The 25,385-nt window shown below is 38.2% G+C and overlaps 1 protein-coding gene across 1 annotated transcript; it reads right to left on the bottom strand.

The window, feature by feature from the left end:
• Positions 1-2,065: 2,065 nt before the first annotated feature.
• Positions 2,066-5,241, bottom strand: LOC132098200 (fibroblast growth factor 3-like). Its single transcript, XM_059504399.1, has 3 exons — positions 4,306-5,241; positions 2,969-3,072; positions 2,066-2,584 (listed from the first exon to the last, which is right to left on the bottom strand). The coding sequence occupies exons 1-3, from the start codon at positions 4,580-4,582 to the stop codon at positions 2,201-2,203; spliced, it is 765 nt and encodes a 254-aa protein (XP_059360382.1). The 5' UTR covers positions 4,583-5,241; the 3' UTR covers positions 2,066-2,200.
• Between the last annotated feature and the right edge of the window lie 20,144 nt (positions 5,242-25,385).

Raw genomic sequence — 25,385 nt, 5'->3', positions numbered from 1 at the left:
GAATAGGTAATTAGAACTAGGACCAAAGAGCACGAACAACTTTGCACACAGGTTCAACGAATTGTTTTGGACAGAATGAGTTTTTATTTTTTTATTTTCAGTGGCTTTTTTAGTCATTTACATCAGTGATGCATAAACAGAAACTAATTTTTTTTTTCTTAAAAAAACACTAAAGCTGTTACTGGAAGGTTATTATATGACATCAGTCTTCATGCAACCAAATTGGATCCAAATTCAGTCTTTATTTAAAAAAAAATACATAAATAAATTAAATAAAAAGGTATCGTAAATCTGAATAATCTGTTATCCATCATTCTGATTAATATAGAGATTATAGAATAACAGTTGACGTCGCGGAAAGCTTTGATCTCGCCTCTTATGTATTTATGCATATGAATAGGTATGTGGAAAATAAGCTATTGGGAGGGCAAGACAAATGTTCATTCAAACAGTTCCATTTATCTAGATTCGAGCATTCCTGTTAAGTAATATTAGAGTTTGGCACTCAACAAACTATACAACGCGTTACGCTTTCTAAGACATCGGGGATATCTTTCTTTTCATCGGGGATTCCCTTGTTTCTCAGATCACAGGCTCTCGTCGTTTAGAAAAAGGAAAAAGAATATCTCAAGCGGCACGGCTTCCCAGGTTCCCCCAGAGATATGCCATTGTGACCGCCAGGAAGCTCTCCAACCTGCGAAGTATAGAATAACACGTCTTTTCCCCTCCTATATAGATTTCAAAAGCTCAGATCTCTGTTCGTGCAAGTAGCCGCTCTGCGTGCGAAACAAATGTTGTTACAGCAAGTAGGCTATGTATTAAAACAATAAAAATAATCGTATTTTATATGAGTATATTTTACAAAGTAGTTGCGTTTTGCTTTTCTCCCATCGATTTTTTTTATTATTTTTCTAGATGATGTCACTGAGCCAGTTAAGGAGAAAGGGGGATGGTCCCAAGAGGGAGTCCCTTTTTTCTGTAGACTTCTGTAGGCCTATCTATGCAATCACTACCACACTTGCGATGAATACGTCTGCACCCATTGTCATTAATTTAACTGTCAGTTTTAATTAAGGTCCATATAATTTGTATTTGTATTCTAGAAACAGGGAATATAATAAGGTGGGAACGAAATCAAATATCTTTGATCATTCATCATTCACTCTATAGTATTTTGTCCAAAATGCTAGGATTCACAAAAAAATAATAATAATAATAAAATAAAATTATATATATTTTCATATAATTTATTGGTGACATTCCTCAAGATGTTTAGCTTTCAGTGTCAAACAATGCAATTTTAATGCATTACTCAGATTTACAGTGTTAAATACATCAAAACTATGCTTCAGGGCTGATGTATTAAGAAATATGAAACTGAAGAGTCTACTCTCATGGGATTGTTCAACTGTTCAAAGATAGCAGTGTTATTATAACAATGGTAACTATTAATCTCTTCTGAAGAAAATCTTTGATATTTGGAAGTGTAGACATTAGCCTATGTCATCAATAACTTAAAAACATATAAACAAAATAAATACGTATTTCATTAGTAATATACAAAGTACTCCTGATTGCAGTTTAAGAACAGTAGCCTATCACATGTAAGTTAAAAAACATATGTTTTATGTGTATGGATCTGTGTTTACTTCTTTATATTTCAATAAGGAAAAAGTGCTTGTCTGTACACCACCTATAAAGCCATAGTCCAATACATAACACATCATTGTGGCATTGTCAAGCACTTTAACATCCTAATTTACCATTACAAACATTTACTCTATGTTATCTTGCTCACATAAAAAAGTAAAAGACTGTACATGTACAGCTATGTACAATAATTACACATCTTTAGCAGAAAAGACTTCAAAAAGTGTGGACATGAAAAAACGCAAAAGACAAAACTTTCAGTAGTGTAAATTTGGTCGCATGAACCTAATTGGACTGTCACTGTTTTTCAGATGCTGGGCTTTAAACGTCAAAGGAAAAGGATTTTTCTCTTCATTCTCAGCCCTTCTTGACACATAATTCCCCCAAAGTTTTATATATATATATATATATATATATATATATATGTATGTGTGTATGCATGGATATATTGAAAATCATCCTCTCCCAAGAAAATTGTTCCATGTGACTCATTTGATCTGTTGGACTCTCAGTGGCTTTGGATCTTTTCTCCATCTGTGTCAAGAGAGTGTTAAATGTCAGGCCTTGTGCTTTGGCTCTTGGAGCCCCTGTGGCGTCGTCTTCTGCGTTCTGCCCGACCCACAGGGGCTCTGTGAGAGCCGGCCTGGTGCCGCTGGCTCTCTCTGAGCTTGCGCACCATCTCATGGTCCTTGTTGCCCAGAACACGGGGCAAGAAGAGGGAAGCTTTGTCCGTGCTCCTTGTCTTAAAGCCCCTCCTGGGCCGGCCCTTCCCATTGATGGACACGTACCACTGCCTCTTAGAACTGGCACGCCGCTTGCCGCCCCCTGCCCCTGTTGGGGGAGGCTGGGTGGTAGCATGGTGCCGTGACGCGTAGGTGTTGTAGCCTAGCTCATGAATGCGCTCCAGAAACTCACACTCATGGTTGAAGACGTCCTGAAATGGTTAAAAAATATAATTATTTTTACATTTTTGATTTTGACATGGACTGGACCTGGAACAAGGTGGTTCAATGCACCCACAAAAACTTTTTAAGTCCTCTCCATTTTGTAGAAAAGTCAACATTTAATCTGGTCCAATATCTTCACATTTGAAGTATCTGCATCTCAAACACTTACTAACCTGGCAAAAGTAAGAAGCTCGTATGTGGTTATCACTCAGTAATCAAACTCTCAGTAATCTAGTAGCATGTGAGCATGCTCGTTCCTCATGAAAAACACCACCATGTGGCTATAGCCTCAAATAGCCCCTCTTGTTATCTGATCCCACAAGCTAGCCGAATTTCAGCTACTTGATTTTCCGACGTGACATAACACTTACTGAAGCATACAGACGTCCTTTCTCATTCATAGCCAAGTATCTTCCCGAAAACAGGCCCTTGATCGCCACGACACCGACATCCACAGCTGTGATCTCGAGTATACCTAGAAAAAGAGTGGAGCACTAGTTATTGCGCATTCTAGAAATGGGGGAAAAAATCATTTACGGTAGCTTTTCAAACACCATAATCATTTGTAGGATTCAATCAAAGGTAAATCGAGTTCGTGAGTTTTCACAAATCTGTCAAATTTTAGCTAGTGTGAAAGTGTAATTTTATTTACTTCTATATTAACTGTATTCGATTAGTTGTGTTAATAATTCATGAAAAATACAAATTACTGTTAGAAGTGTTTTATATGCATAATATAATTAAGTTTATTTAATAAAATATAAATTAATGTTTTTTTCTATAAATAACAATTATTGATTTATGTATTTAACTTATCAATAAAAATAGCCTATCATTAAGCACTTGCTTTAACCCTACAATCTAACACACGTTTAATATTAAATCATTGAGCATGGGAATGTATGTTTTTCCATATGCTTAAATATTATGGCATATGCTGTTTTAAATTGTATTTTATTGGTAGCCTACGCAAGTTTTTCGTTGATTGAGTCACAATATAGCCTACACAACATACGCTGTCAGGTTAGATATACTACAAACACTAAACGCCTCTTAAAGAGGATGTTTATTCACTGATTAATGGCTGTCCTCATTCTTCTGTTTCGAATAATCATCCTTTTACGTTGGATAAACACATCCGTTGTCTAAGTCATTATGTTAAACTGTCTGTTGAATCCTGTTTTCATATGGTAATTGTCCATTGGCACTCGTATTTGACTAACTGGAAAACTAAGACAGATAAACGAATGCTGTAATTTAAAGAACGATCATTTAAGATTGTAATACAGGCTACGCAACAGCCACTCTCTGACAATTGTCCTTACAATGTAAATTATACAAGAAAAATCATTTGGAATGTCTCGTCACAAAATAATGCAGTAGAGTTTTCTTTTCCAGCTGGTTGATTTATTTTAAAATCCTAATTTTTAGCTTTTAGTTACAAGCTGTGCAGTCCGCAAAAGTGTTCTCATCGTTACTTTAATCTTCATTTTACAGTGTTAAGAATACTGGTTTAAAATGTATTATATTCGTCAAGTGAATTATTGTTCGATGTTAATTATTTAATGCGCAAGGCGTCTTCCGAATATTTTCAGCGCACAATGTTTCCCAATGTACATTTGCACAATTACGCACGTCTCATGAGCTCTGATTTTACCGCACAGAAATTGAAATTCACAACTATGAAACCCGAGAACGGTGTACTCACTCAAAGGATTGTTTTCATCAAGAGATCCGTCTATTTTTCCGTTCGGGTGAATTTGCAAATGATATTTTGTGGCGCAGTAAAGTTTCCTGCGTCTTGGAGCTCCTCCGAGGTGCTCGTAAACCCCGCCGCGTCCACCAGCATCTCGCCTCTGCCTTGGGTCACACGTCTGGCCCCTGACACAGGGCGCCCTTGGGGTCCTGGTCAGCCCCGAAGCCAGAGATTCCTGTAAACTCGGATCCAAGGAGCTCAGTAAAAGCAAGAGCAGAATTATAACCATTGTGGCATGGCGGGATATGGGCAAAATCTCGCTGGAATGGAAAGAGCTGGCACGCGGGGTCCCATCAAAGAAGTATAATTTGTAAGTGATCCAGTCGAATGAAAATTAAAATAAAAACTTGCTGTATCCCTCTGTCCTCTCTTTAATATGTCGCGGTCATCAGTTAAAGCCGGCTTGGTGGCCACAACATGGATTCGCCTCGTTGTTGCTCATGGGTTGCACTCTGCTCTCCAAGCAGACTGTATCTGACCGAGGAGGAGAAAACAGCCAGTCGGATTCACAGGGAGCCTATCGTGAGATTTCGCTTATCGACAGTGTGCACAGAAATAAAAGAGCCCTCCTGCAACAATAGCCCGAACCCCGACCAATTGATACAAAGGAAAAGGGGAGGTAAGGTATCAGTCTTGTGTGAACCAATTGAGGTTGCAGCGTGGATAAAATTACACAGCACTAAACACGGTGGCTTACAGAGGAAAACCGCATCACAAAGAGAGAGCCATCCCAGGGCAGAGTTTGCTTCTTTTGAAACATCTGAAAAATTATATTTAACCATGAACACTTGCCTCTGGGAGAGCCGCTATTGATTCTCTTTTCACGCCTGTTGGCACATTTCAACAGTGATGTTAACATTCATAGACATATGCACGTGGCTTTCAATGATCCCCACTTATGGAATGTTTCTGACTCATAAAACAGTGACAAAAAAGTCTAGACAATAGGCTAGATAACAGAAAAAGTTCACGAAAAACATTGCTAATGCGTTTAGGCTATTAGATAAATAAATATATTTTTTACGCGATTCAATTGCGTATTAGGTGCACAGCAATTAACAGCGATTTTATTATTTTAAATATGAACCCAATCATGATTCAGGCACGTCCAACCCCCTTTAAATCTATAACAGCTTAATGCGTTATTACATTGATGCGGAGTGCTTTCTGTATACAGCCCATTAAGTACATTTCAACAATTAATTCAAAACATTTTATAGGCTATAAAGCACAGGTTTTGAGAGTAGGCTATAGGCTAGTTAGGATTATGCTCGAGAAAAAAAATAAATAAACAATCAAGACCTGTTTTCCCAATCATTGCAATATGTATAAAAAACATTCGGCTACATTTCCCTGTCATTTGAGAAGAATAAATTCAAAAGCAGTTTCCTGAAGTTTCTATCTATATTTTGGGAGGGAAAAAACATATTTCATTCCCTCTCAACTCATTTCACGCTACTTTTTTTTTTCTTTATCAATCTAGCAGGCCATGGAAACATAAACTGCGGTAGCTGACATGCATCTTCCCTCAGGAACCAGGCTGCAAGTGCGGCTCAAAGCCCCACAGCCACTTACACTCAAGCTCCTGGTGTGTAGTGGGTGGAAGAGTAACACGCAAATGACTTCTGCCTAAATTGCTTCCATCTTGTTGCATTATGGTTACCATTCTTGTAATTAGCACCATCATCTACAAATCTCCCTGCCCTTTGGCGTAACACCAGCGCATGCTAGAAAACCTCGTGCGAAGGCACCCTTCATTCGTATTCTCTTTGCGTACATCACTTGGCGTCCCTGACTGTTTGTCACACAGTTTTGAAACAGGTAGCTGCACTTAATAACTTATTAGTATATATGAGTCTACTGATGTACATCACGAGCCGCTCTGGTGACCATCTCTGAGAGAGACGCTCTTGATGTGGTTTGATCCTGACAAAGGGTTGCTTTTCTGATGTGGTCGGCTGTTTCTTTCTGGAAGTATTTTAATTACGGCCCACAGCCGCCCACAAAGCCCAGCAGTAATAATCAGTATGAGAGAGAGAGAGAGAGAGAGAGAGAGAGAGAGAGAGGAGGGGGAGTTCACTCAGGATGTCGCCGATTATTTTGAAGCTGAACGGTTAAATCGTACCATGTTAAAGTCGTTTTCTTTATCATGCCCTCATTTATCACTTTAACTTTTTCGCGAAGATGGGGACTGTTGCGAAATTGGATGAGCTGTAGAAGTTTAACCAGTTTGATCAGTAGGGTTGTAATCAATATCATGATAGTTTATCATTGGATTTCTGCGTAAATTAATAGATGTTAAATGACAGAACTGGTATCATCAGAATAAGTAGTTTCTCTTGTTCAATTTGATATATAATAATATATAGTTTGCACACATTTATCATCTACATATTCAAAAAGTCTAATAATATCTGGCTAGTAAAAATACCCCCAAAGATTAATACAATTTAAGACTCATAAAAATATGAGTTAATGTTAAAGTTTTAAATTTTTTTTTTATCTTTCTGTATTTGTTGAATTAAAATATATACTATATGTACACCATTTTGAATTCAAATGTTTTAAATTAAATAAGGATGTGTCATAACAATTATTACCATTAACATTTAAAATGTCTTTTTTTATTATTATTGGTATTACAGCTCACCCTGGAAGTGTAACCGGCACTCTTTGTACTCTACATCAACTTATGGCAAAAGTTACATTTATGGCATAAATGTGTAGCAGATAATATAATATTACATAAACATTTGAGATACAAAGCACACAACTACAAAAGTCACTGCTAAATGAAATGTGTTTTGTGAAATGTGTCTCCTGTATTTTTATATGTGGATATACACATGCTTTCTGGTATTTACAGATCATGTAGTAATATGTTGTGATATTTAACTTTTTTATTTGCAAAAATATACTGAGCAGTGTTGATCTTGTCACTCAGCTGTTAACATTTTAAAAGGACAAAGCAGATTTCAAATGGATGTAGCAAGTATTTACTCTTATCATTTACTATAATTAACCCTTAATATTTCTTTATTCATTACACGTACAGTACAGACCAAAAGTTTGGAAACATTACTATTTTTAATGTTTTTGAAAGAAGTTTCTTCTGCTCATCAAACCTGCATTTATTTGATCAAAAATACAGAAAAAACAGTAATATTGTGAAATATTATTACAACTTAAAATAATAGTTTTCTATTTGAATATACTTTAAAAAAAAAAAATTATTCCTGTGATGCAAAGCTAAATTTTCAGCATCATTACTCCAGCCTTCAGTGTCACATGTAACATTCGGTCTATCACATGATCATTTAGAAATCATTCTAATATTCTGATTTATTATTAGTGTTGGAAACAGTTCTGCTGTCTAATATATTTGATGAATAAAAGGTTAAAAAGAACTGCATTTATTCAAAATAAAAAAAATTCTAATAATATATTTTCTTTACAATCACTTTTTATCAATTTAACACATCCTTGCTGAATAAAAGTATTGATTTTATTAAAAAAAAGAAAGAGAAAAAAAAAAATACTGACCCCAAATTACTGACCAGTAGTGTATATTGGTATTACAAAATATTTATATTTTAAAAACATAGCTTCTTTTTTTTTTTTCTTTTTTACTTTTTATTCATCAAAGTATCCTAAAAAAGTATCACATGTTCTGAAAAAATATTAAGCAGCAGAACTGTTTCTAACTTTGATAATGCATCATCATATTAGAATGATTTCTAAAGGATCATGTGATAATGATCCTCAAAAAAGTATAATACATTTAAAAACAATTATTTTAAATTGTAATAATATATCACAATATAACATTTTTTCTGTATTTTTGATCAAATAAATGCAGGCTTGATGAGCAGAAGAAACTTCTTTCAAAAACATTAAAAATAGTAATGTTTCCAAACTTTTGGTCTGTACTGTATATAAAATGCAAATAGTTAGTCATATTAACAATGGCATATTGTACACTGATCTAAACTGTAAAAATGTGTTTGGTTCTGGTTGATTCTGTGATGTAAATCAATAATTTGAATTGAATAAACATAGTGTGCATGTTACCACATACGACTAAAGACTGTTACAGTGAATAAAGTTTCTAAGCAAAACAAAATTGGCTTTAGCTTGATTTCATAGAAGAAGGCTTTATGTTCCAAACAATGTTCTGAACTTTTTATTTTTAATTTTTTCTTAAAATCATGTACTGGTGCTTAAAGAACATATCAATAACATTTTGTTTAATTTTAATTTAATCTATAAAAAAAATATCTGTATCTGTTTTTTTATTTATTTATTTATTATTATTTTTTTACAAGATTCCCCAACCCCAACCCCCTTTGCAAAAAAGGAGGTACCTCAATTCAGACCAAATCAAGGTGATCTCTGAACCTTTTCTGCTGTACTTCTTGTCATGGCACTTTTATTTTTTTTGCACTAGTGATATGAGGGCCGGGCTAGAGCCAGACTGGAATGCCTCTCGTCCCCTGACAAATCACTGTTGAGCCCCTTTTGTCCGGGTTTACTTTGATCTCACCTGCTTGTCAGGGGTTCAAAAAGAACTCCCGTACAGTCCCAACACACTGCAAACAAATTGGCAACCACTTTATTCTTACCTCAGGTTGGTTTGGAAAAAATGTGAGTATGTTAACCATTTCTGCTCACTGATGTGACTTTGTCTTATTCTTTTGCCAGAGAGCCCTTAGCAGAACCCCACATCCCATCCTCGGCCATCAGTTTTTCAGCAGAACAATGGAAGGGGAGATTTATGGAATTATTTTATAAATGCTGGCCATAGCGGCTCATTGCACCTTTTTTTCATAGCCTGCGAGATGTCAGAAGTGTTGGATTGATGTGGTCAAGACATGCCCAATTTATCTGTCAGGGTTGAACATGCCAAAGGACACTTTTTTATTTGCTTTGAACTGATTTTAATGCATCACCCTTAATACTGATTCCAGTTCCCAAGAGACAGATCATCTAGCTCATGACACACACTTTTTCATAAACCTCAGTGATGGCTCAAAGTGATTTGCCAGCAGCACTTCACTGCACTCTCTCTCTCTCTCTCTCTCTCTCCTGCATTCCCTCTCTTCTTCCTTTTTAATTTCACTCTCACACTCTCTTTTCCTCTCCCACACTTCGTCTTGAAACCAGATAGGTCTTCCTTATACCTCTGCAGGTTTGATCTTTGATTCTTAGCTGCAGGTCACAAATACCTTTTGGGAGGACAGTGGATTTCTCTGCACCTTCCAACAGTAAAATGATTGTGGTGGCCTGTAACTAGGTCTTAATTTGTGCCAGAACAAGCCGGATCCGGATGCGGCACCTCTGAAATCGGATCCGGCACCTCATTGGCTACGTTCACACTGCAGGCTGAAACGACCCAATTCCAATTTTTTTTGCCCCTATGCGACCTGTATCTGATCTTTTCACGACAGTCTGAACGACACAGATCCGATCTTTTCAAATGTGACCCAGGTCACTTGGGTATGTGGTCCTGAATCCGATACGTATCCGATCTTTTGAAATGCGACCTCCGTCTGAACAGCCAGGCCACATGTATCCGACCCGTATGTCATTGATATGCTACAAACGTCATAATTCTGCGTTGAAGTAGGTGGGAACGAGAAGATAAACTGATGAATTCTGTATTAGTGAAGCCACTCACAGTATCCCACCACTCCTGGCTGCGACTCCACACCCACACGTTTCTCTGTACCGACGTTGCTAACACTGCTTCACAAAACGCCATGGCCAAAAACCTTGCTCTCCTCCTTCTTTTTCATTTTCTTCTTAAAACGAGAAGATTGTAATTGTGCTGGCTCCGTTGGGAAAATAACTTTAATATTGCAAAAAGAGCTCCGCTGTTGACTACACTGTTGTTGACATCCATGTTTAACGTTAGCTACTTCCGCAAACAACGAGTGACGTCGTTGACCGTTGTGTACTCTTCTGCGCATGCGGGTCACTTCTGGGTCATTTCATGTTCACGCAGGAGATCACAAAAGGTTGCATTTAATTGGAAATGTGAATGGCCTTGCAAAAAAATCGAATTTTTCAAAAAATCGGAATTGAGCATTAAGCTCTGCAGTGTGAACGTAGCCATTTTGACGGATCCCCCTCTTCCAGGGGTGGCGTTTCCGTATGGCAGACAGATATGTGCAGTGAAATATTAACCAAAATGCATATCTCTATTATAATTCGTTATTATTATTTTAAACCAGAGGGTTTTACAAATATTTAACCAATGATAAGTATTTAAAAGAGCTTGTCAGTAAAACTTCATTACGCCATTGGATCCTCAAGCTGTAAGCGAAACCTCGTCACTCCCCTCGCCTCCACTCAGATTGACGCGCGCACAGCCTGGAGGAGACAAATCTCTAACAAAACACTATGTCTGTAAAGGCTTATGTCTGTGTGTTTAAAGACTGGAGAAGTACGTTGTTTGCCATCTAGCCTATATACTTTTGTACGTTTTGAATATCCTGTGCATAAGCGCTTTATGTTTATATCATGAGACATTAGCCAAGTTTACTAAACAACAAGAAAAACTAAGCGCCCATATAGCAACAATAAACGTTATATAGCCTGTAAAAGGTGATGATAGCACATAATGCGCTGCACTTGCCTCAGATGCGGACAAAACACAGATCTCCTCATTCGCTGGCCAAAGACCTTGTTAACTCAATTTGAGCTTGTTTTTCATATAGCCTAATGTTAATTGCACGTGTCTTATACAACACAAACACTGACGACGCAGTGTTGTGTAATATTTGATTCACCCCCCCCCCCCTGTATTTTAGTAGAGTGTGCCATGAAACTGTTTTATTTGTCAACAACCATCAGACATCATATTGTGTGTATTTGGTTGCTTAAACTCAACAAACTACGCAAAATAACTCTTATAGGCTAATACTCGCGAGGCGGCTTGATACGCGCGAGCTTTGGATGTGACTGCGAGGGTACATAGCCTAATACAGCATGTGGAGCGCGCGAGTACCAAATGGCTTAAAATACTTGAATGGTGTGCAAATTATACATTTTTTGTGACAATGCAACAATTACCCGATTAGTCAAGTCAAGTGACAGTTATGTCAGCTGTCCCGATCGAAATGCGAATGAGTGTTGTATCGCAGTTTGCAGCAGGTCGCTGAAGTGCAGACAAGATGCGCTGATGCGAAGCGCGCTCCGAGAGAGTTTATGGTTTCGAATGATTGATTGAATCTTGTTTGTGTGGATTTATTTTATTATTCAAACCTACAAGCTATGTTGAATAAATGCAGGGTTTTACCTCATTATAAACTTGAAAGATGCGAAAATTAATAAAACCACAGAAATGTAGTACCTGATTAAATATAACTATTACACAGAGATTTAAAAAATAAAATTCCACAACTTTTTAAAAAATTTTTAGGACTGGAAATTGTTGTTTTAAAATCGCATGGCATTTTCATGACCTTACAGACCCTAAATGCAACTGATGCAAGCTCTTAAAATCACTTAAACTGTTCCAGCAATGTCATTTCGCAAATGTTCTGTTACCTCTCCCTCCTGTAATCCACATGATCCGTTACCCTGCTTTGTTCCGGGACCTCGCAATTTACAAATTAAGCACTGCCTGTAACTGTATAAGGCATCAATGGTTGTCACACTGAGTGCTCAGGGGAGAGTGTGCTGAGTGATGAAAACAATCAACACATTTTACATTCACCACAAATTTGTGAATGTAAAAAAAAATGATTTGTGTTTTTATGGCAAAACCGATCGATTTCTTCTGCTGTTATTGTCCGTATATTGAATTACAATCTCCAGTACAGTGCCAGTACCGTCCCTTCCTGCTCTTTCTGTTCCACTCTCCAGTGGAGCAGTAAAACAATGTCATGCCACCGCTGAACAGTTCACTGCTTAGACCGACAGTGACGAAGCAGCTGTCAATGACTCATTTGAAACTCAATGTCACCTAATTTCCCTTAAATATAAGGCCATTGACAGAGGGGATGGAGTCCCCAGCAGGGGCCAGTGCATGTGAAAGGGCCATGTTGATTGTGTAAAAGATGGATGGCAGAGGAGTATTTGCTGCAAACTGCATTGTTCCCATTTCTCCTTTTCAAAACTTCATAGCAACATTTATATGGACCCTCTTTGAGCTTTTACTTTCACACACCTTTTGTTCTTCTCTAAACCTACTTAAATATACTTGCGCGCACACACACACAATCAACTGTTATCACAATATATAGTTCAACCAAACATGAAAATTCAGTCAACATTTACTCAAACCTGTTCCAAACCTGTATGACTTTCTTTATTCTGTGGAAAACTAAAGAATATGGAATAGGTTTTTTTTTTGTTGTTGTTGTTTTTTGTTTTTTTTGCAAATATTTAGTAAATACTAAATCTCCTCCACTTACTAGTTCATAAGACGTAAATACATATATGCAATTTGTAAAAAGTAAAACATAGGTTAACAGTGGTCTTATTATTTAATCAGTTGAGGTGTTTACATAAAGATTAATCTATCTGATCACTAATGGATTATTTGGGTGCATGTAAACATAGCTATTGAAAGTCATTTGACCTCAATGTTGTTTGGACCCCAACATTCTTCAAAATATCATGCTTTGTTTTCCATAGAAGAGAGAAAGTCATACAGGTTTGGAAAGTCATGGAATAATTTACATATTTATTTATCATAGAATTTTCATATTTATTTGCTTCATCATTTTATTTAGGATTGGTTTGTATTTAACTACAAATGCATTAAAACAGATTATATATCTATCAGAAGCTGTAATGGAAAAAAAACTTATATGGTGGGATAGAAATAGATATGTGCTTCAATCCCTAGATTTACGATTCTGCCTCTGCTAACATAAGTGAGCAGTCTCACAAGGGTGATGACGGAAGCCACAGTGACCCAAAGAGGGCTACGTGCAGCCACCACACGCCTGTCACCCTTAGGATCAACCCATGTTTTCATAATGCTTCCCAGTCCCGTTAGATTTTCTAGTGAGTAACAGCCACTAAGCATAGTTACTGTACTTAATCTTATTTATTGTGGTATTCCAACTTAATCAGAAAGCTTGAGCGTGCTCCCAGTGCAAAATTGGAGTAGTAACAGAATCCTGTCTTGAAAGCACTTAACACCATGGTATTGTATGCTGATGTCTTTCAGTGGTCTAAAAGACATCAAGACCCCGTAATGTTTATGCTTCTTGTTAGTTGTGGTTTAACATGCACAACACTTCACAGAGCACTTTTGACATGCCTGACATTTACATTCAGTGACACACTGACATGGTAAGATGTTGTTATGGAATCAGAGAGCCTCTCCTCAACAAAGCCTGATCACAAGTGGTCACAAGAGAGGCATTTAAGATGCTTGTTAATACCAGGTGTAAATGGCAATTTGTCTCGGCTGACCACTTGTAATTTGATCACCCAAAACAGATGTTAATCTGCTTTCCCCACAATTATAACACTGAGATGTATTATTATAATATTATATAATATTATATATTATAATACTATTTCATATAATATATGATAATATATTATTATTATATAATATGAAAAGATATATGTATATACACTGTTATACAGTTTTATTTATTTTATGTATTTATTTTTATTTATTTTTTAAAATGATGTTGGAGAAATTTAGAAGTTTGTAATTCAATAAGTTTATTAATTTAAAGAGGATTTATTTTCTAAAAATATTTTCAGTTAAATATATTTGAATAATTATTATTTATCAAAAATGAGTGTCAAATCAATACAATGCTTACTTGAAGAGTAACATATTTTAGTAACTGTATGCTGTTATATTAAAAAAAAATTAAAGAAAGGTTCTTGTACAATATAAAGCTGAATATGCCTACAGTGTGTAAAAATGTCAAAGGCAAAGTACTTTGGTTCACTCAGAGGAAAGAGTGAATCTAGGCCACTGTAACGTTGTCAAGGGTCAAATTCAGATGAATGTGCTTGTTGGGGATTGAGGTGGTAAGAATGATTGACTGGTGGATGAATTTTGCACATCTGTTTCCAGGATCTGTCCACACATGAGTAACAAATCACATTTTTACACAACCTCTAAACCTCAACAAGATATGGGACTGTTCACTCTTCCTCCATCCAGTGTGGCATCATGAAACACTGCAGTGCAAACCAGGCTGAATTTAACTGTGTGTAGAATGTTGTATATATAACTCACAGTAAGCTATGTTAGTTAAAAGCCACCTTGTTGTCTGATCATATAGTGTCATTAGGGTCTTGACTGAGTCTGGCAGGTCTGTGTCAGGGGTGTCTGCTGTGAAGGAGAGAAGGACGTAGAGACACTGGGCAGGCAGGAACACACACAGAGCACATAGTATAGAAGACACCGGACAAAGGAACAAAGGAACTGACTTAACGAGGGGTAATAATTGAGACACACCTGAATCAAATCTTACAACCACACAATGTAGAAACTTGGTCACAAGCAACACATGGGGAGGAAAACACACAGAGACAGTCCAGGGGCATGACAGTTCACCCCCTCTCCAGACGGTCCATCCTAACACCGCAGGAACAATAAAGGGAGGGACAGAGGGGAACTCAGGAAGAGGTTCGGGTGGAGGACGGACACCCAGGATGAGGACAACAAACAGAGTCAAGGGCAGACCAGATGGAGGGAGGAGCCAGGAGGAGCCAGGAGGGACTGCCACAGCCATGAAGGCGACCAACGGTGGAGCCAACAGAGAAGACATGGTGGAGGAGCCCGAGGCGGAGACGAAGAGCTGATGAACCAGGGCGATGGGGAGGATCCGGAAGGCCGCGATGGAGCTGGAGTGACAGAGCACCAAGGAGGAGTCAAAGGGAAGGAGGGGCCTGACAGAGCCAGAGGGACGGAGGGACAAGGCACAGCCGGAGGAGTGTAGTCCTGAGGCAGTGGATGGTCGACGACTGACCAAGGCAGAGCCGGAGGGACAAGGAAGCCCAGCGGATCTAGTGGACTGACGAGCCAAGGCAGAGAGGAGGGATCTAGGAGCCATGGTGGAGCTGCTGGGTTGACGGGCCGAGGCAGAGACTGAAACTCAGAGGTGGAGGCCGGCGATGGAGACTGGCAGACCTGTGGTGCTCGCAACAGATAGATGGTTGGCTGAGAGTGGGCAGAGGGGCTGTCAGATGACAGCGGTGGAGAAGGCAGGAGGGTGGGCATTTCTGAGCCTCCGGGCTCTCTGTGCTTGTGTTCACTATCCATACATAGGGAGGTGGGAAGGGCTTTCTTCAGTGCTCTCATGCTCCACTGTGGAATCCTCCATGGTGGGCTTCGTTCCCGGCACTCACACCTGGTCAGACATCATATGAGGCTCTGGCTCCAGGGTGATCCTCAGCTCTGTCATTCTTTACAGCAATGTAGTGTTAATTTCGTCACCTATTTTTAATTTAGTCTTAGTCTTAGTCTTGTGCCAAATGTCCTTGTTAGTTTTAGTCATATTTAGTAATTCACATATTTTTTTTTTGTCAGTCAAGTTTTAGTCGACTAAAAGTCTCGTCATTTTAGTCTAGTTTTAGTCAAAAGAAAACTCAAGGTATCTTAGTCGACTCAAAGTCTTTTAATTTTAGTCTAGTTTTAGTCAAAAATTTTTAGTGTTTTTTTAAAATAACACATTATTACTGATAAACATTTCTGTAAAAAAAGTGTTTCACATACCTCAAACATTGGTTAAATGTCATAATTACCTGACAAAATACACTTGCTGAATGATTTTTGTTGGATGCAAATGTTAGATGTGTCTGGTTTTCAAATTCTGATTTAGGAGACACATTCACAAATGATTAACCTGATCACATTTTTTTACTTTATTGATACTGCTTTTAATCGTAATGCAAAGACCGGTCATCGGGACATAAGCTGTCATATACAATAAAAGAGCCTGCGCAGCAACAGGAAATATAATTTAACACAAAAAGCCTGCCTAGACGGTGGACTTGCGCTCAAGAATTTTTTTTTATTTTGTATTTTTTGAGCGGCGTGTGGACAAATTCTTTTTACGCACACACTATTTTATTTCTTGATAACAGACCGCTGCTAACTATAACACACAAATATCGAGCCTCTTCCTTCGACCTAGCATGTCGTCGTCGCTCTCATCACTCGTGTTCGCTTCAGGTGTTGTGTGTTCAGCAGTTTCGTGTTGCAGCCACAGGCTGGCAGCAACAGGAGTATGAGACCTGTAACTTGAGCAACAGCGGGAAGCCGCAAACTCGTTCTGAATTTTTAAAGGCGTAACAGTTGATGAAAAAGCAGAGACGATTGTAGACGAAAATGAAGAGAGATTTTATCTTAGTTTTTATTTTATGCAAAACATTTTCGTCTCGTCTTTTTTCGTCAACAATAATGCATGTTAATTTAGTCTTAGTCAGCGTTTTTGGACAGTGGTGCAGTCTTGTCATCGTCTCGTCTTAGTCATGAAAAAAAAGGTTGTTGACGAATATATTTCGTCTCGTCTGACGAAATTAACACTACAATGGCAATGGCTCAGTTGGTCATGGTGGACTTTGGCTCTCCTTCTGCGGTGGGCTCAGGCTTTGGTTCCACTCAGCCGGGTGATGGTGGGCTCTCTGGGGTGGTGGACGGTGCTCTGCACACTGTGTTTCGGCTGGCATTGTAGTATGCGGAGAGAACGTCGTCCAGGTAGCTGTTGTGATGAGAGATATCCAAGAACAGACTATTATGGTCCTTGAGAGATCTCTCCCCCTGCTTCAGCAAAAGGAGGAGCTATTCAGGACAAAGGAAGGCATATAAGGGATCCATGGGGGAAAGCCAGAAAACAAAACACTGAACAAAATGTGGAAACAAAACCGTGAGGAAACACACAACTACACCCTTTTTGTTGTTGTCGGTCTGGTGTTCTGTCAGGGGTGTCTGCTGTGCAGGAGCGAAGGACACAGAGATGCAGGAGATTCAGGAAAAACAGTCTTTAATCATCCAAACAGGGGTAACACAGGGCAGGCAGGAACACATACAGAGCACATGGTATAGATGACACCAGACAAAGGAACAGAAAACACTTTAAATATAAGACCTAATGAAGGGTAATAAACGAGACACACCTGAACCAAATCATACAATCACACAAGGGAGAAACTGGGTCACAGGGAGCACACAGGGAGGAAAAACACCCAGACAGTCCGGGGCATGACAGTCTGAGTACAGTGGAGCAATGACTCGTGACCTTGCACTGGCCCATTCTTTGGCCTTTTCCGGTCACAGTGATCCAACTCCAGCGTGTGACACTGGTACATAGTTTATTAAATTAGCTAATGACAGCTAAACCAATGGAACTGGTTGATCACCACCCAAAAATGGGCTGCAGGTACACTATTCTTGGAATATGCACCATGCTGTACTTGGAAACCACTATGCAAGATACAAGAAATTTAAACCCAGACTACATTAAATATGGTTATAGTTTTGGTGGTTTTTTGTTTCCAGCTTGTAAAATCTGATGACATAAATGAACACATATGGTATTTGAAATTTGCTCTATATACTAAAAATATGTAAAGTGTAAAGAACAGTGTAAAGAACACTTTATGTCATCTAAAGAAATGTTTTCCACTATAAAGAACCTTTTTTGCGATGGAAAAGTTACATGGATGATAAAGGTTCTCCAAGGAACCAATAAACAACCTTTATTTTAAAGAGTCCAGAGTTGTTGGTTTCTTCCAAGACATTCACTGTATGCTCAGTTTTATGTCACAGTAAGACTCTACAGATTTGTGTAAATATTGAAATTGTTGTTGCATCCGCTATTATTAAAGTCCTGAGTCTCAAAACACAGTACTACAAAGAGATTATTACTTTAGTATTCTGCATACATTTATGCATTTTATTAAAAAAAAACTAGACCCTGTGAGGCATTAATCACTTGTTGCAATGATAAATACACTCTATGCAGCAGACACATAGCGAAAGGCAATAGCAGAGCAGAGGTTTTGTCTCCGTTGAGGCCTGAATGCTGGTTTTGAAGAGGGGGATTAGGATTAACTTTGAATTCACTTTTTAACAAAGACTTGACCTAGAACTCTTGTAGGAGACATAATCACTTATCAAAACTTTAAGAATGGCTAATGCTGCTACAATAACTCGCTAATTTACTGGCAAAATAGTATCCTGTGCTTAATTACAGAAAATAAGTTACTGTATAACGTGATAGTGGCCTACTAGTGAATAAACTATTCTTGTAACATTCAGGTAGGAGACCATGAACTCAGACAGGGACAAACTATGCTGTACCCCTTACCCCTCCTGACCAAACACCGTTATGCTCTTGGACGCAGCACTTAACTTCTGGTTGCTCCAGTGCATCGTTGTTTCAGAAAAAGTGTCTCCTGAAATTGTTTTTAATTATTTTTTTTATTTTTTTTTTTACTGACACAGTTCCAGTAATCTTGAGTGAAACAATAAGGGTTGAGGAAAATAATATATCTGGCTAACTTTTGAACAGAGGTGGGTAGAGTACCCAAAAACTGTACTCAAGTAAAAGTAAAAGTACTTCTAGAAATATTTACTCAAGTAAAAGTAAAAGTACTAGTCTTGAATAGTTACTTGAGTAAGAGTAAAAGAGTATCGGATAAAAAATCTACTCAAGTAGTTAGTTACTAGTTACTTTGGGTCATATATACTGAGCCTATTTTTATTTAGATATATAGATAAAATGTATGTAATGTATGTGTGCGTGTATAAATGTATATATTTCATCAGCCTTTTCTCCAATTTATGTAATTTATTATAAAACCCTGTCTGTTTACTTAAGTAACAGATATAGGTGTCATGCCATAACATATTTTTAATACGACTGACTTTATATTAAATGTGAGCTTAACATTGAAAGTTAATGTGATATAAATATTGCTACTAATCTTTCATTGTTCAGAAAGAGAGCAAATAACATTTACATTATTAAAGATAATTTTCACTGACAGTCTAGATTTCAATCACTCTCAGAAACTCCCATTAAAATCACTGAAACTGTTAACACTGTGAAATCAATATCTTAATTAAAAATTCGTACACACATCTGCACTTTGTTGTTCCTGCGAGAGAATTCGCCAGAAAGAGGTATTCAGTCAGTGAGCGAGTGAAGGAAGCACCGGCATTTTAGCGATGACTCATCTGAAAGCCTCTGATTGGCCAATGCTTTAATAAGCTCAAAAGAATCATGTGTGATTTGTTATAATACGCAGCGCTGTATAAACGAATCTATCTCTGGCTAAGCGCCAGCAAGCAATCACAGGTCTGAATTTAGCAGCTGATAATATGACTCGCTGAACGTACTCGCACCGGTGTGATTGTAGTAAAATTAATAAAATCTTAATCGGCTATTTTTTGTCTTTTGGAAGCTGCATTCAACTTGACTCCCCTCTGTTATAAGCCACACACGTACAACAAACTAATGTCACAGTGGTATCGTGTACTGTAATCGAATGTAGCCCAAGTTATTACCTGTTAAACAGTAGACAGCACACGCGGTGTTCATCTAATAAGGATCTCCATCGCTAGCAAACAATAACCTTTGCAGATTTCAATTCAGTGCAGTTCCAGCCACGTTTTCAACGCTCTTTCTGTTCTTAAACGTTACAACTCCGAGTGAACCACTTCAGACGCTCAGCGCGTGCGGCAGGGATCTGAACGACTCATTCAAACTGATTCATGAACCAATTCACTCGTTTGCCAATTGGTTTGATCAAGCCTTTGAACAGAATTGACTCAAAAGAATGAATCATTCGCGAATGGGCATCGCTCATTGCCCAGAGAAAAGTAGACGGCGCGTTTGGAATAAACTGATGCATTTATTGCATTAAGATAAAGTAACGAGAGGAGCGTCGCCCACAGTAACGAAGTAAAAGTACAGATTTTTCCCCAAAGATTTACTCAAGTAAGAGTATAAAGTACCCATCTTTAAATATACTCCGAGAAGTATTCGTTACCCCAAAAAATTACTCAAGTAAATGTAACGAAGTAAATGTAACTCGTTACTACCCACCTCTGCTTTTGAATGCACTGCCTAATGATACATTGGCAAAATGAGATTGCAAAAATGTATCTAAATGTGCAAACCTTTAGCAATTCCAACAGATATCACATTGCAAGTTCACAGTAAATGTAACTTGTTACAAGTACCATATTCTAAGTAGATATTCTTAAAATCCTCTGATACTTTTGACATGCTGGGTGGTAATCCACCTCTTTTGAATTAGACTGCAAAAGCTAGTTGTTCTTATAAAATCTACTTTTATGTGTGCAGTTAAATAATCTGGAAATCAGGTTTAAATACAATCAAATTTGAAGCATTACAAAGGGCCAGAAACACCACATGAAGAGTTAAACCGATCAGCTTTTACAATTGCTTTGGAAATGGTTTTGAACTATATGCAGTGTTAGCCACAGGAATGCTAATGTTTTCCAACACCAGATCTCATTATTTGTCACCAAATACTGTGTAATTCCCCCATATGCCTAGTGGAGAGGTGTCTGAATGTTTGAGTAATTAAATGTGACAGTGCAGTCATGGCAGAGTTTGACACGAGAGAGAGACGTAGAGCCGGACATGTTGGAGGAGGCGTTACTTATTGCTCTTTTCCGCTTTGCGTGACATTAAGTGTGAGAGGAGGCAGGGAATCGTTGTCGACATCAGCAAAGGTGAAGGGTTAAGTGTTGTTGGTTCACCCCAAAAATAGAGTCTGGGACGCAGCCTTTGTATGGTATGAGACTGGTTCTTACTTTCAGCACAATGCTCTATTTTTCTTTCTTTGCCACAACCACAACAACTTGTTAGCCTCGTAGCTTATCCTGCTAGCCCTACACAAATGTGTGCTTTCATATATTCTTTTGGGTATTGCTTTTGGGTACATCTTTAAGTATGTTCTTTATACAAACAGTTTCAGTTTTCCTCAACCTAAGACATCAAAAGAATATTTGGAGCCATATTTGTTGAAACGTTTTCACATGTTTTGTCCTCTGTGAGAGAAAAACCATATTTCCCTCCTATGACTCGACCCCTACTCACCAAAACAGACACAAACACACATATGTTGAATGCTTTTTTTTCACAGACAGAAATGAGTTGAGTTGCTGGGTTGGATGATGTTTGGTGGTGGGGTTAGCTAATGAATAGCAGAGCTCTTGTTCAATGAGCCATATGCTACTAATCCCTTTTTCAAACTCCCAGTGAGGAAGTGTGATGCTGTAATGCTTAGCATACCCCAATAAAGTCCAGGACATCCTGTTTGAAGACTCTATTCCCATATCAAACTGAGCTTGGAGCGGTGTCTACACCTCCATGAAGGGGTGCTTGCCGGCAGAAGCCTTCATCAATGTTTGACTTGTGTTGATTAGTGTCTCTGGGAACTGGTGGCATTTAGCTAGTAACTATTATAATGAGGTTACAATGAGATCAGTAGGAGCAACAGAAAATCCAGACATGCCCCTCGAAGGTCCAACATGTCACATGTACTACATTTGTTGTGAGAAAAAAAATGCATATGTTTTGGATGCTAGTGTGTTAGTATTCCTCCCTGGCTTCGTGAATAGCTCACCCAGCAAGACTACCTCAATAAACCAGAAACATGCTGGTCAACCAGCTATGTGTGCGCTCCACAAATAAAGTGATTTGGACCAATATGGCGTTCTTCACTGATAATGTTTTATAAAATCTTGTTCGCATGATTCTCTCTATGTATGTTCATATGTGAATGAAAGCCTAAATGTTTATCATATGAAGCAATCATATCTTTTCACAAGACTTCGATTAAACTGCTAGATTCATATGGGCTTGTCTTTTGATGACTTTTTAGCCGTTTTGAATCTTTTAAGTTTTGGTAACCTGGACTTTCAATGGAAGGGAAGAAACCTCTCAAATCTTAATTGGTTTTGAAGCAACATGATGACAGAATTTTCATTTTTGGGTGAACTGTCCCTTTAAATTTGTGTGGGCTGTACGCCATGGTCAAAGGTTTTCAAATTTATGGCAGGACATTTCACGCAACAAGATAGTGGCAGCATCACCTTGCTTTTGTCTAAAAAAAAAAACCTTTTGATTTCATAAGCCATGTTTATCATAATTACTATTTCTCAGAGTTATGGTTATAAATTTGAACAAACTCCAGTGCCTAAGTATTTAACTTTGGCATGGCATAGCAAACAAGACTTCCCCAAGACTTACACTGAATGAAATACCTAGCAGTGGGCTCGTTTGACTTGGGCTAGTAAATTACCACCCAGAAAAACTTAGCTACACCACTGCAACCACCCAAAATACTTTTATATCTTGATAAAGACATTTGGATGGGCAGTTACTCTACTGCTTGTTAAAAAGTTGACCAGAGTTTGTTAACTTTGCACAACTGTTGCAAAATCCAGTTGCATCTCCTGAGATAATAAAGTCATCTGCACTTAGTTGGGAATGTAATTTGATATCCTGAATTAAATCAAACCTGTTCCTTCTGGTACAATTGTAATACAGCACACCTGAGGAGCACATTTCAAAGAAAAGACAGTCATCACCGGAGAGGCAACCCATATCAAGAGTGTGTCAGGACTCATTACCTAAAAGTACGGCACAGTCTGTATTGGTGTAGCTTGTTGTCTCATGGTCCTGTGGTAAACCGAGCAGAATGTCCAAATGATTGTCAATCAGAGGTCAGTAGCAGGGAGCAGCCAGACAGGTGGGTCCGCCCCTCAGAAACCGAATAGGACTCATGGGACAGGGCTTTACTTTTGGGCCAGCTCTGCTCCAGAGGGCCAGGGCCATTAGCTGCCTTAATATTCTGCATTACCTTTCCAGCCATTTGTTGGCCCTTTTGTTGTGATACCTACTTAAAATATCAAAGCCTGTAAGACCCTCAATGAGACATTTGAAAATGGAGAAATGCGGGTTTTATGTGTCAGCGCTGTGTCCCCTCCCTCTGTCCCTTCTCTTTACACAGCTCCATGCAGGTAGTGCTGGATGAAAAAGGAATCAAAAGGGGAAAGAGAAAAAAAAAGTTTGGGTGGGACATCAATGGCTGACATGGTTGAAACAGAACAAAAACTGAAAGCTATGCAGGACAGAACAGAATGAGACGAATTAAAGCACTGACTGAATGGGAGAAACGAGAACTTTAAAACTCATAACCAAAATGTAAACCATTCTTGGGTGTTCAGGATGGAACCGTTCCCATTGTGCCAAAAGTTGAAGTTGAAGTTGGTTGACCAGTTGAGGAAATCGGGTGTTTAGCAACCAGTAAGGGGTTTAAATGGCTGGTAAATTGCCTGTAGGCTCATTTCAATGCCAGCCTGACTCCAGTTTCAAAGTGTGAGTGTTAAATTAATTTCCCTCCCCAAAAGGCAAGAAGCACTCCTCCAGAAACCAGAAAGGCATCCCAATTTCTTCTGCTTCTGTTAATTACTGCATTCTAACCTGTGACCATAATAATATTATAAACTGGAGCTCACATGGTCCAGATAACTCAACAGGTCCAACACATCAGCATTTGAAGGTGTGTTGTCTAAAAGTCCTTTGTAGTGGTGGCATGCCAAAATGTGTTGTACATCTGGACTCACGTCATTTAGTGACAAAGGAGCTGAGTGGTTTCATAGTATCACATTCCTTATGCGAGTTATGAACTTTGTGTGAGCCGCGGGAGTTTGTCCTATAATCGCCTATTTGTCCTATATCTGATCTGCCGCTGGCCTTAATATTTGTTAGTATTTGACCCACTTCCAGTACCGGAAGACATAATGTCGAAATTTCTCACCTGTTTTTCCATCTCAAAATTCAGGAATTTTTGAACCAGGAAAAACTTTTGAATACCATTTTACCTGGAATGATCTGGAATATGCATTAATGCTTTTTCAGTCTTTGACATGTGGCTCAAGTTTTTGAGTGTTATGTAAAGTGTCTCACCTGTGTCTCTGCATTTGAGTCTGTAGCAGTTAATCAGCCTCTCGTTGTTTGATGATGTCTCTCTCCATTGTGCATCTGTTGACTGTTGAATGAGCTGTGTTTGATGTGGCCGTAGCACGCGTTCCTTATGTCTACATCACAGAACACATCATAATGCACCAGCAAGTGCAAGGCTATGACTTATATCTTTGATTTTCAACACTGACATCTAAGAATGTCTCCATCAAAAACATTTTTTGTCACTGCTTTGAGTGAGGCTGCTGTGGCTTTGTGGCTTTCAATGGACAGATCTGTGTGTGTGTGTATGTGTGTATGTGTCTCTGTGTATCAAAGTGAATAAGTTCCTTTGTTAGCTGTAGCAAGTGAAGGGACAGAGCAGAGGGAGCAAGGACATGGGAGGCTAAATATACCTCTTGGTATGGTATGGCGGGTAGCTGAACCTTAACCCCGTGCCCAAATTGTTACCTCTATTGTAATTTCATTTGCAGGCTGCAGCTTATAGCCTAATAAATGACTAAAAGCAAGGAACGCAAAGCATGTATAGTTTTTATTGTATTTATAAAAAAAAATAATAATAATGTGACATTCCTAAATGTAGATATACTCAGATTAAAGCCTATACATACCTAAATCAATTTGAATCATTTAGCATCTTCATCTGATTGTCTATATTCTTGAAAATATATATATATATTATTAAAAATTTAAAAAATTTCTGCTTTTACTGAATCCAGGCTTAAATTTCAGTCTGTTCCTGTATTTTACTATTTTAACTGGACATTAAATATAGTGCACAGCCACTGCAGTCTGGGTAAATTAATATGCTGCAGGGATTGATATTTGCTAAAATGCACATGTATATGATGACTGAAGCACCAACATATTCACAAACAGATATGAAATCCATTGTATCACATAAGCATATTACAAAGAACAAATTTACATCAGTCAAACAACATGTCTTCTCACCCACTGATATTATTTCATTTGCAGTGTCATTTCCATGTTAAATAAGGCTAAGGGGTTCAGGGATAACCTCTCTTAACTTGTAACAGCACTACATATAGGCATCAAAAACTGTGTTTTTTT

This window comes from Carassius carassius, chromosome 2 (assembly GCF_963082965.1).
Source record: "Carassius carassius chromosome 2, fCarCar2.1, whole genome shotgun sequence".
In the NCBI taxonomy this organism is placed as follows: Eukaryota; Metazoa; Chordata; class Actinopteri; order Cypriniformes; family Cyprinidae; genus Carassius; species Carassius carassius.
Note: the sequence above shows the minus strand (reverse complement) of the source record. Positions and strands in the feature narration are given on the sequence as shown.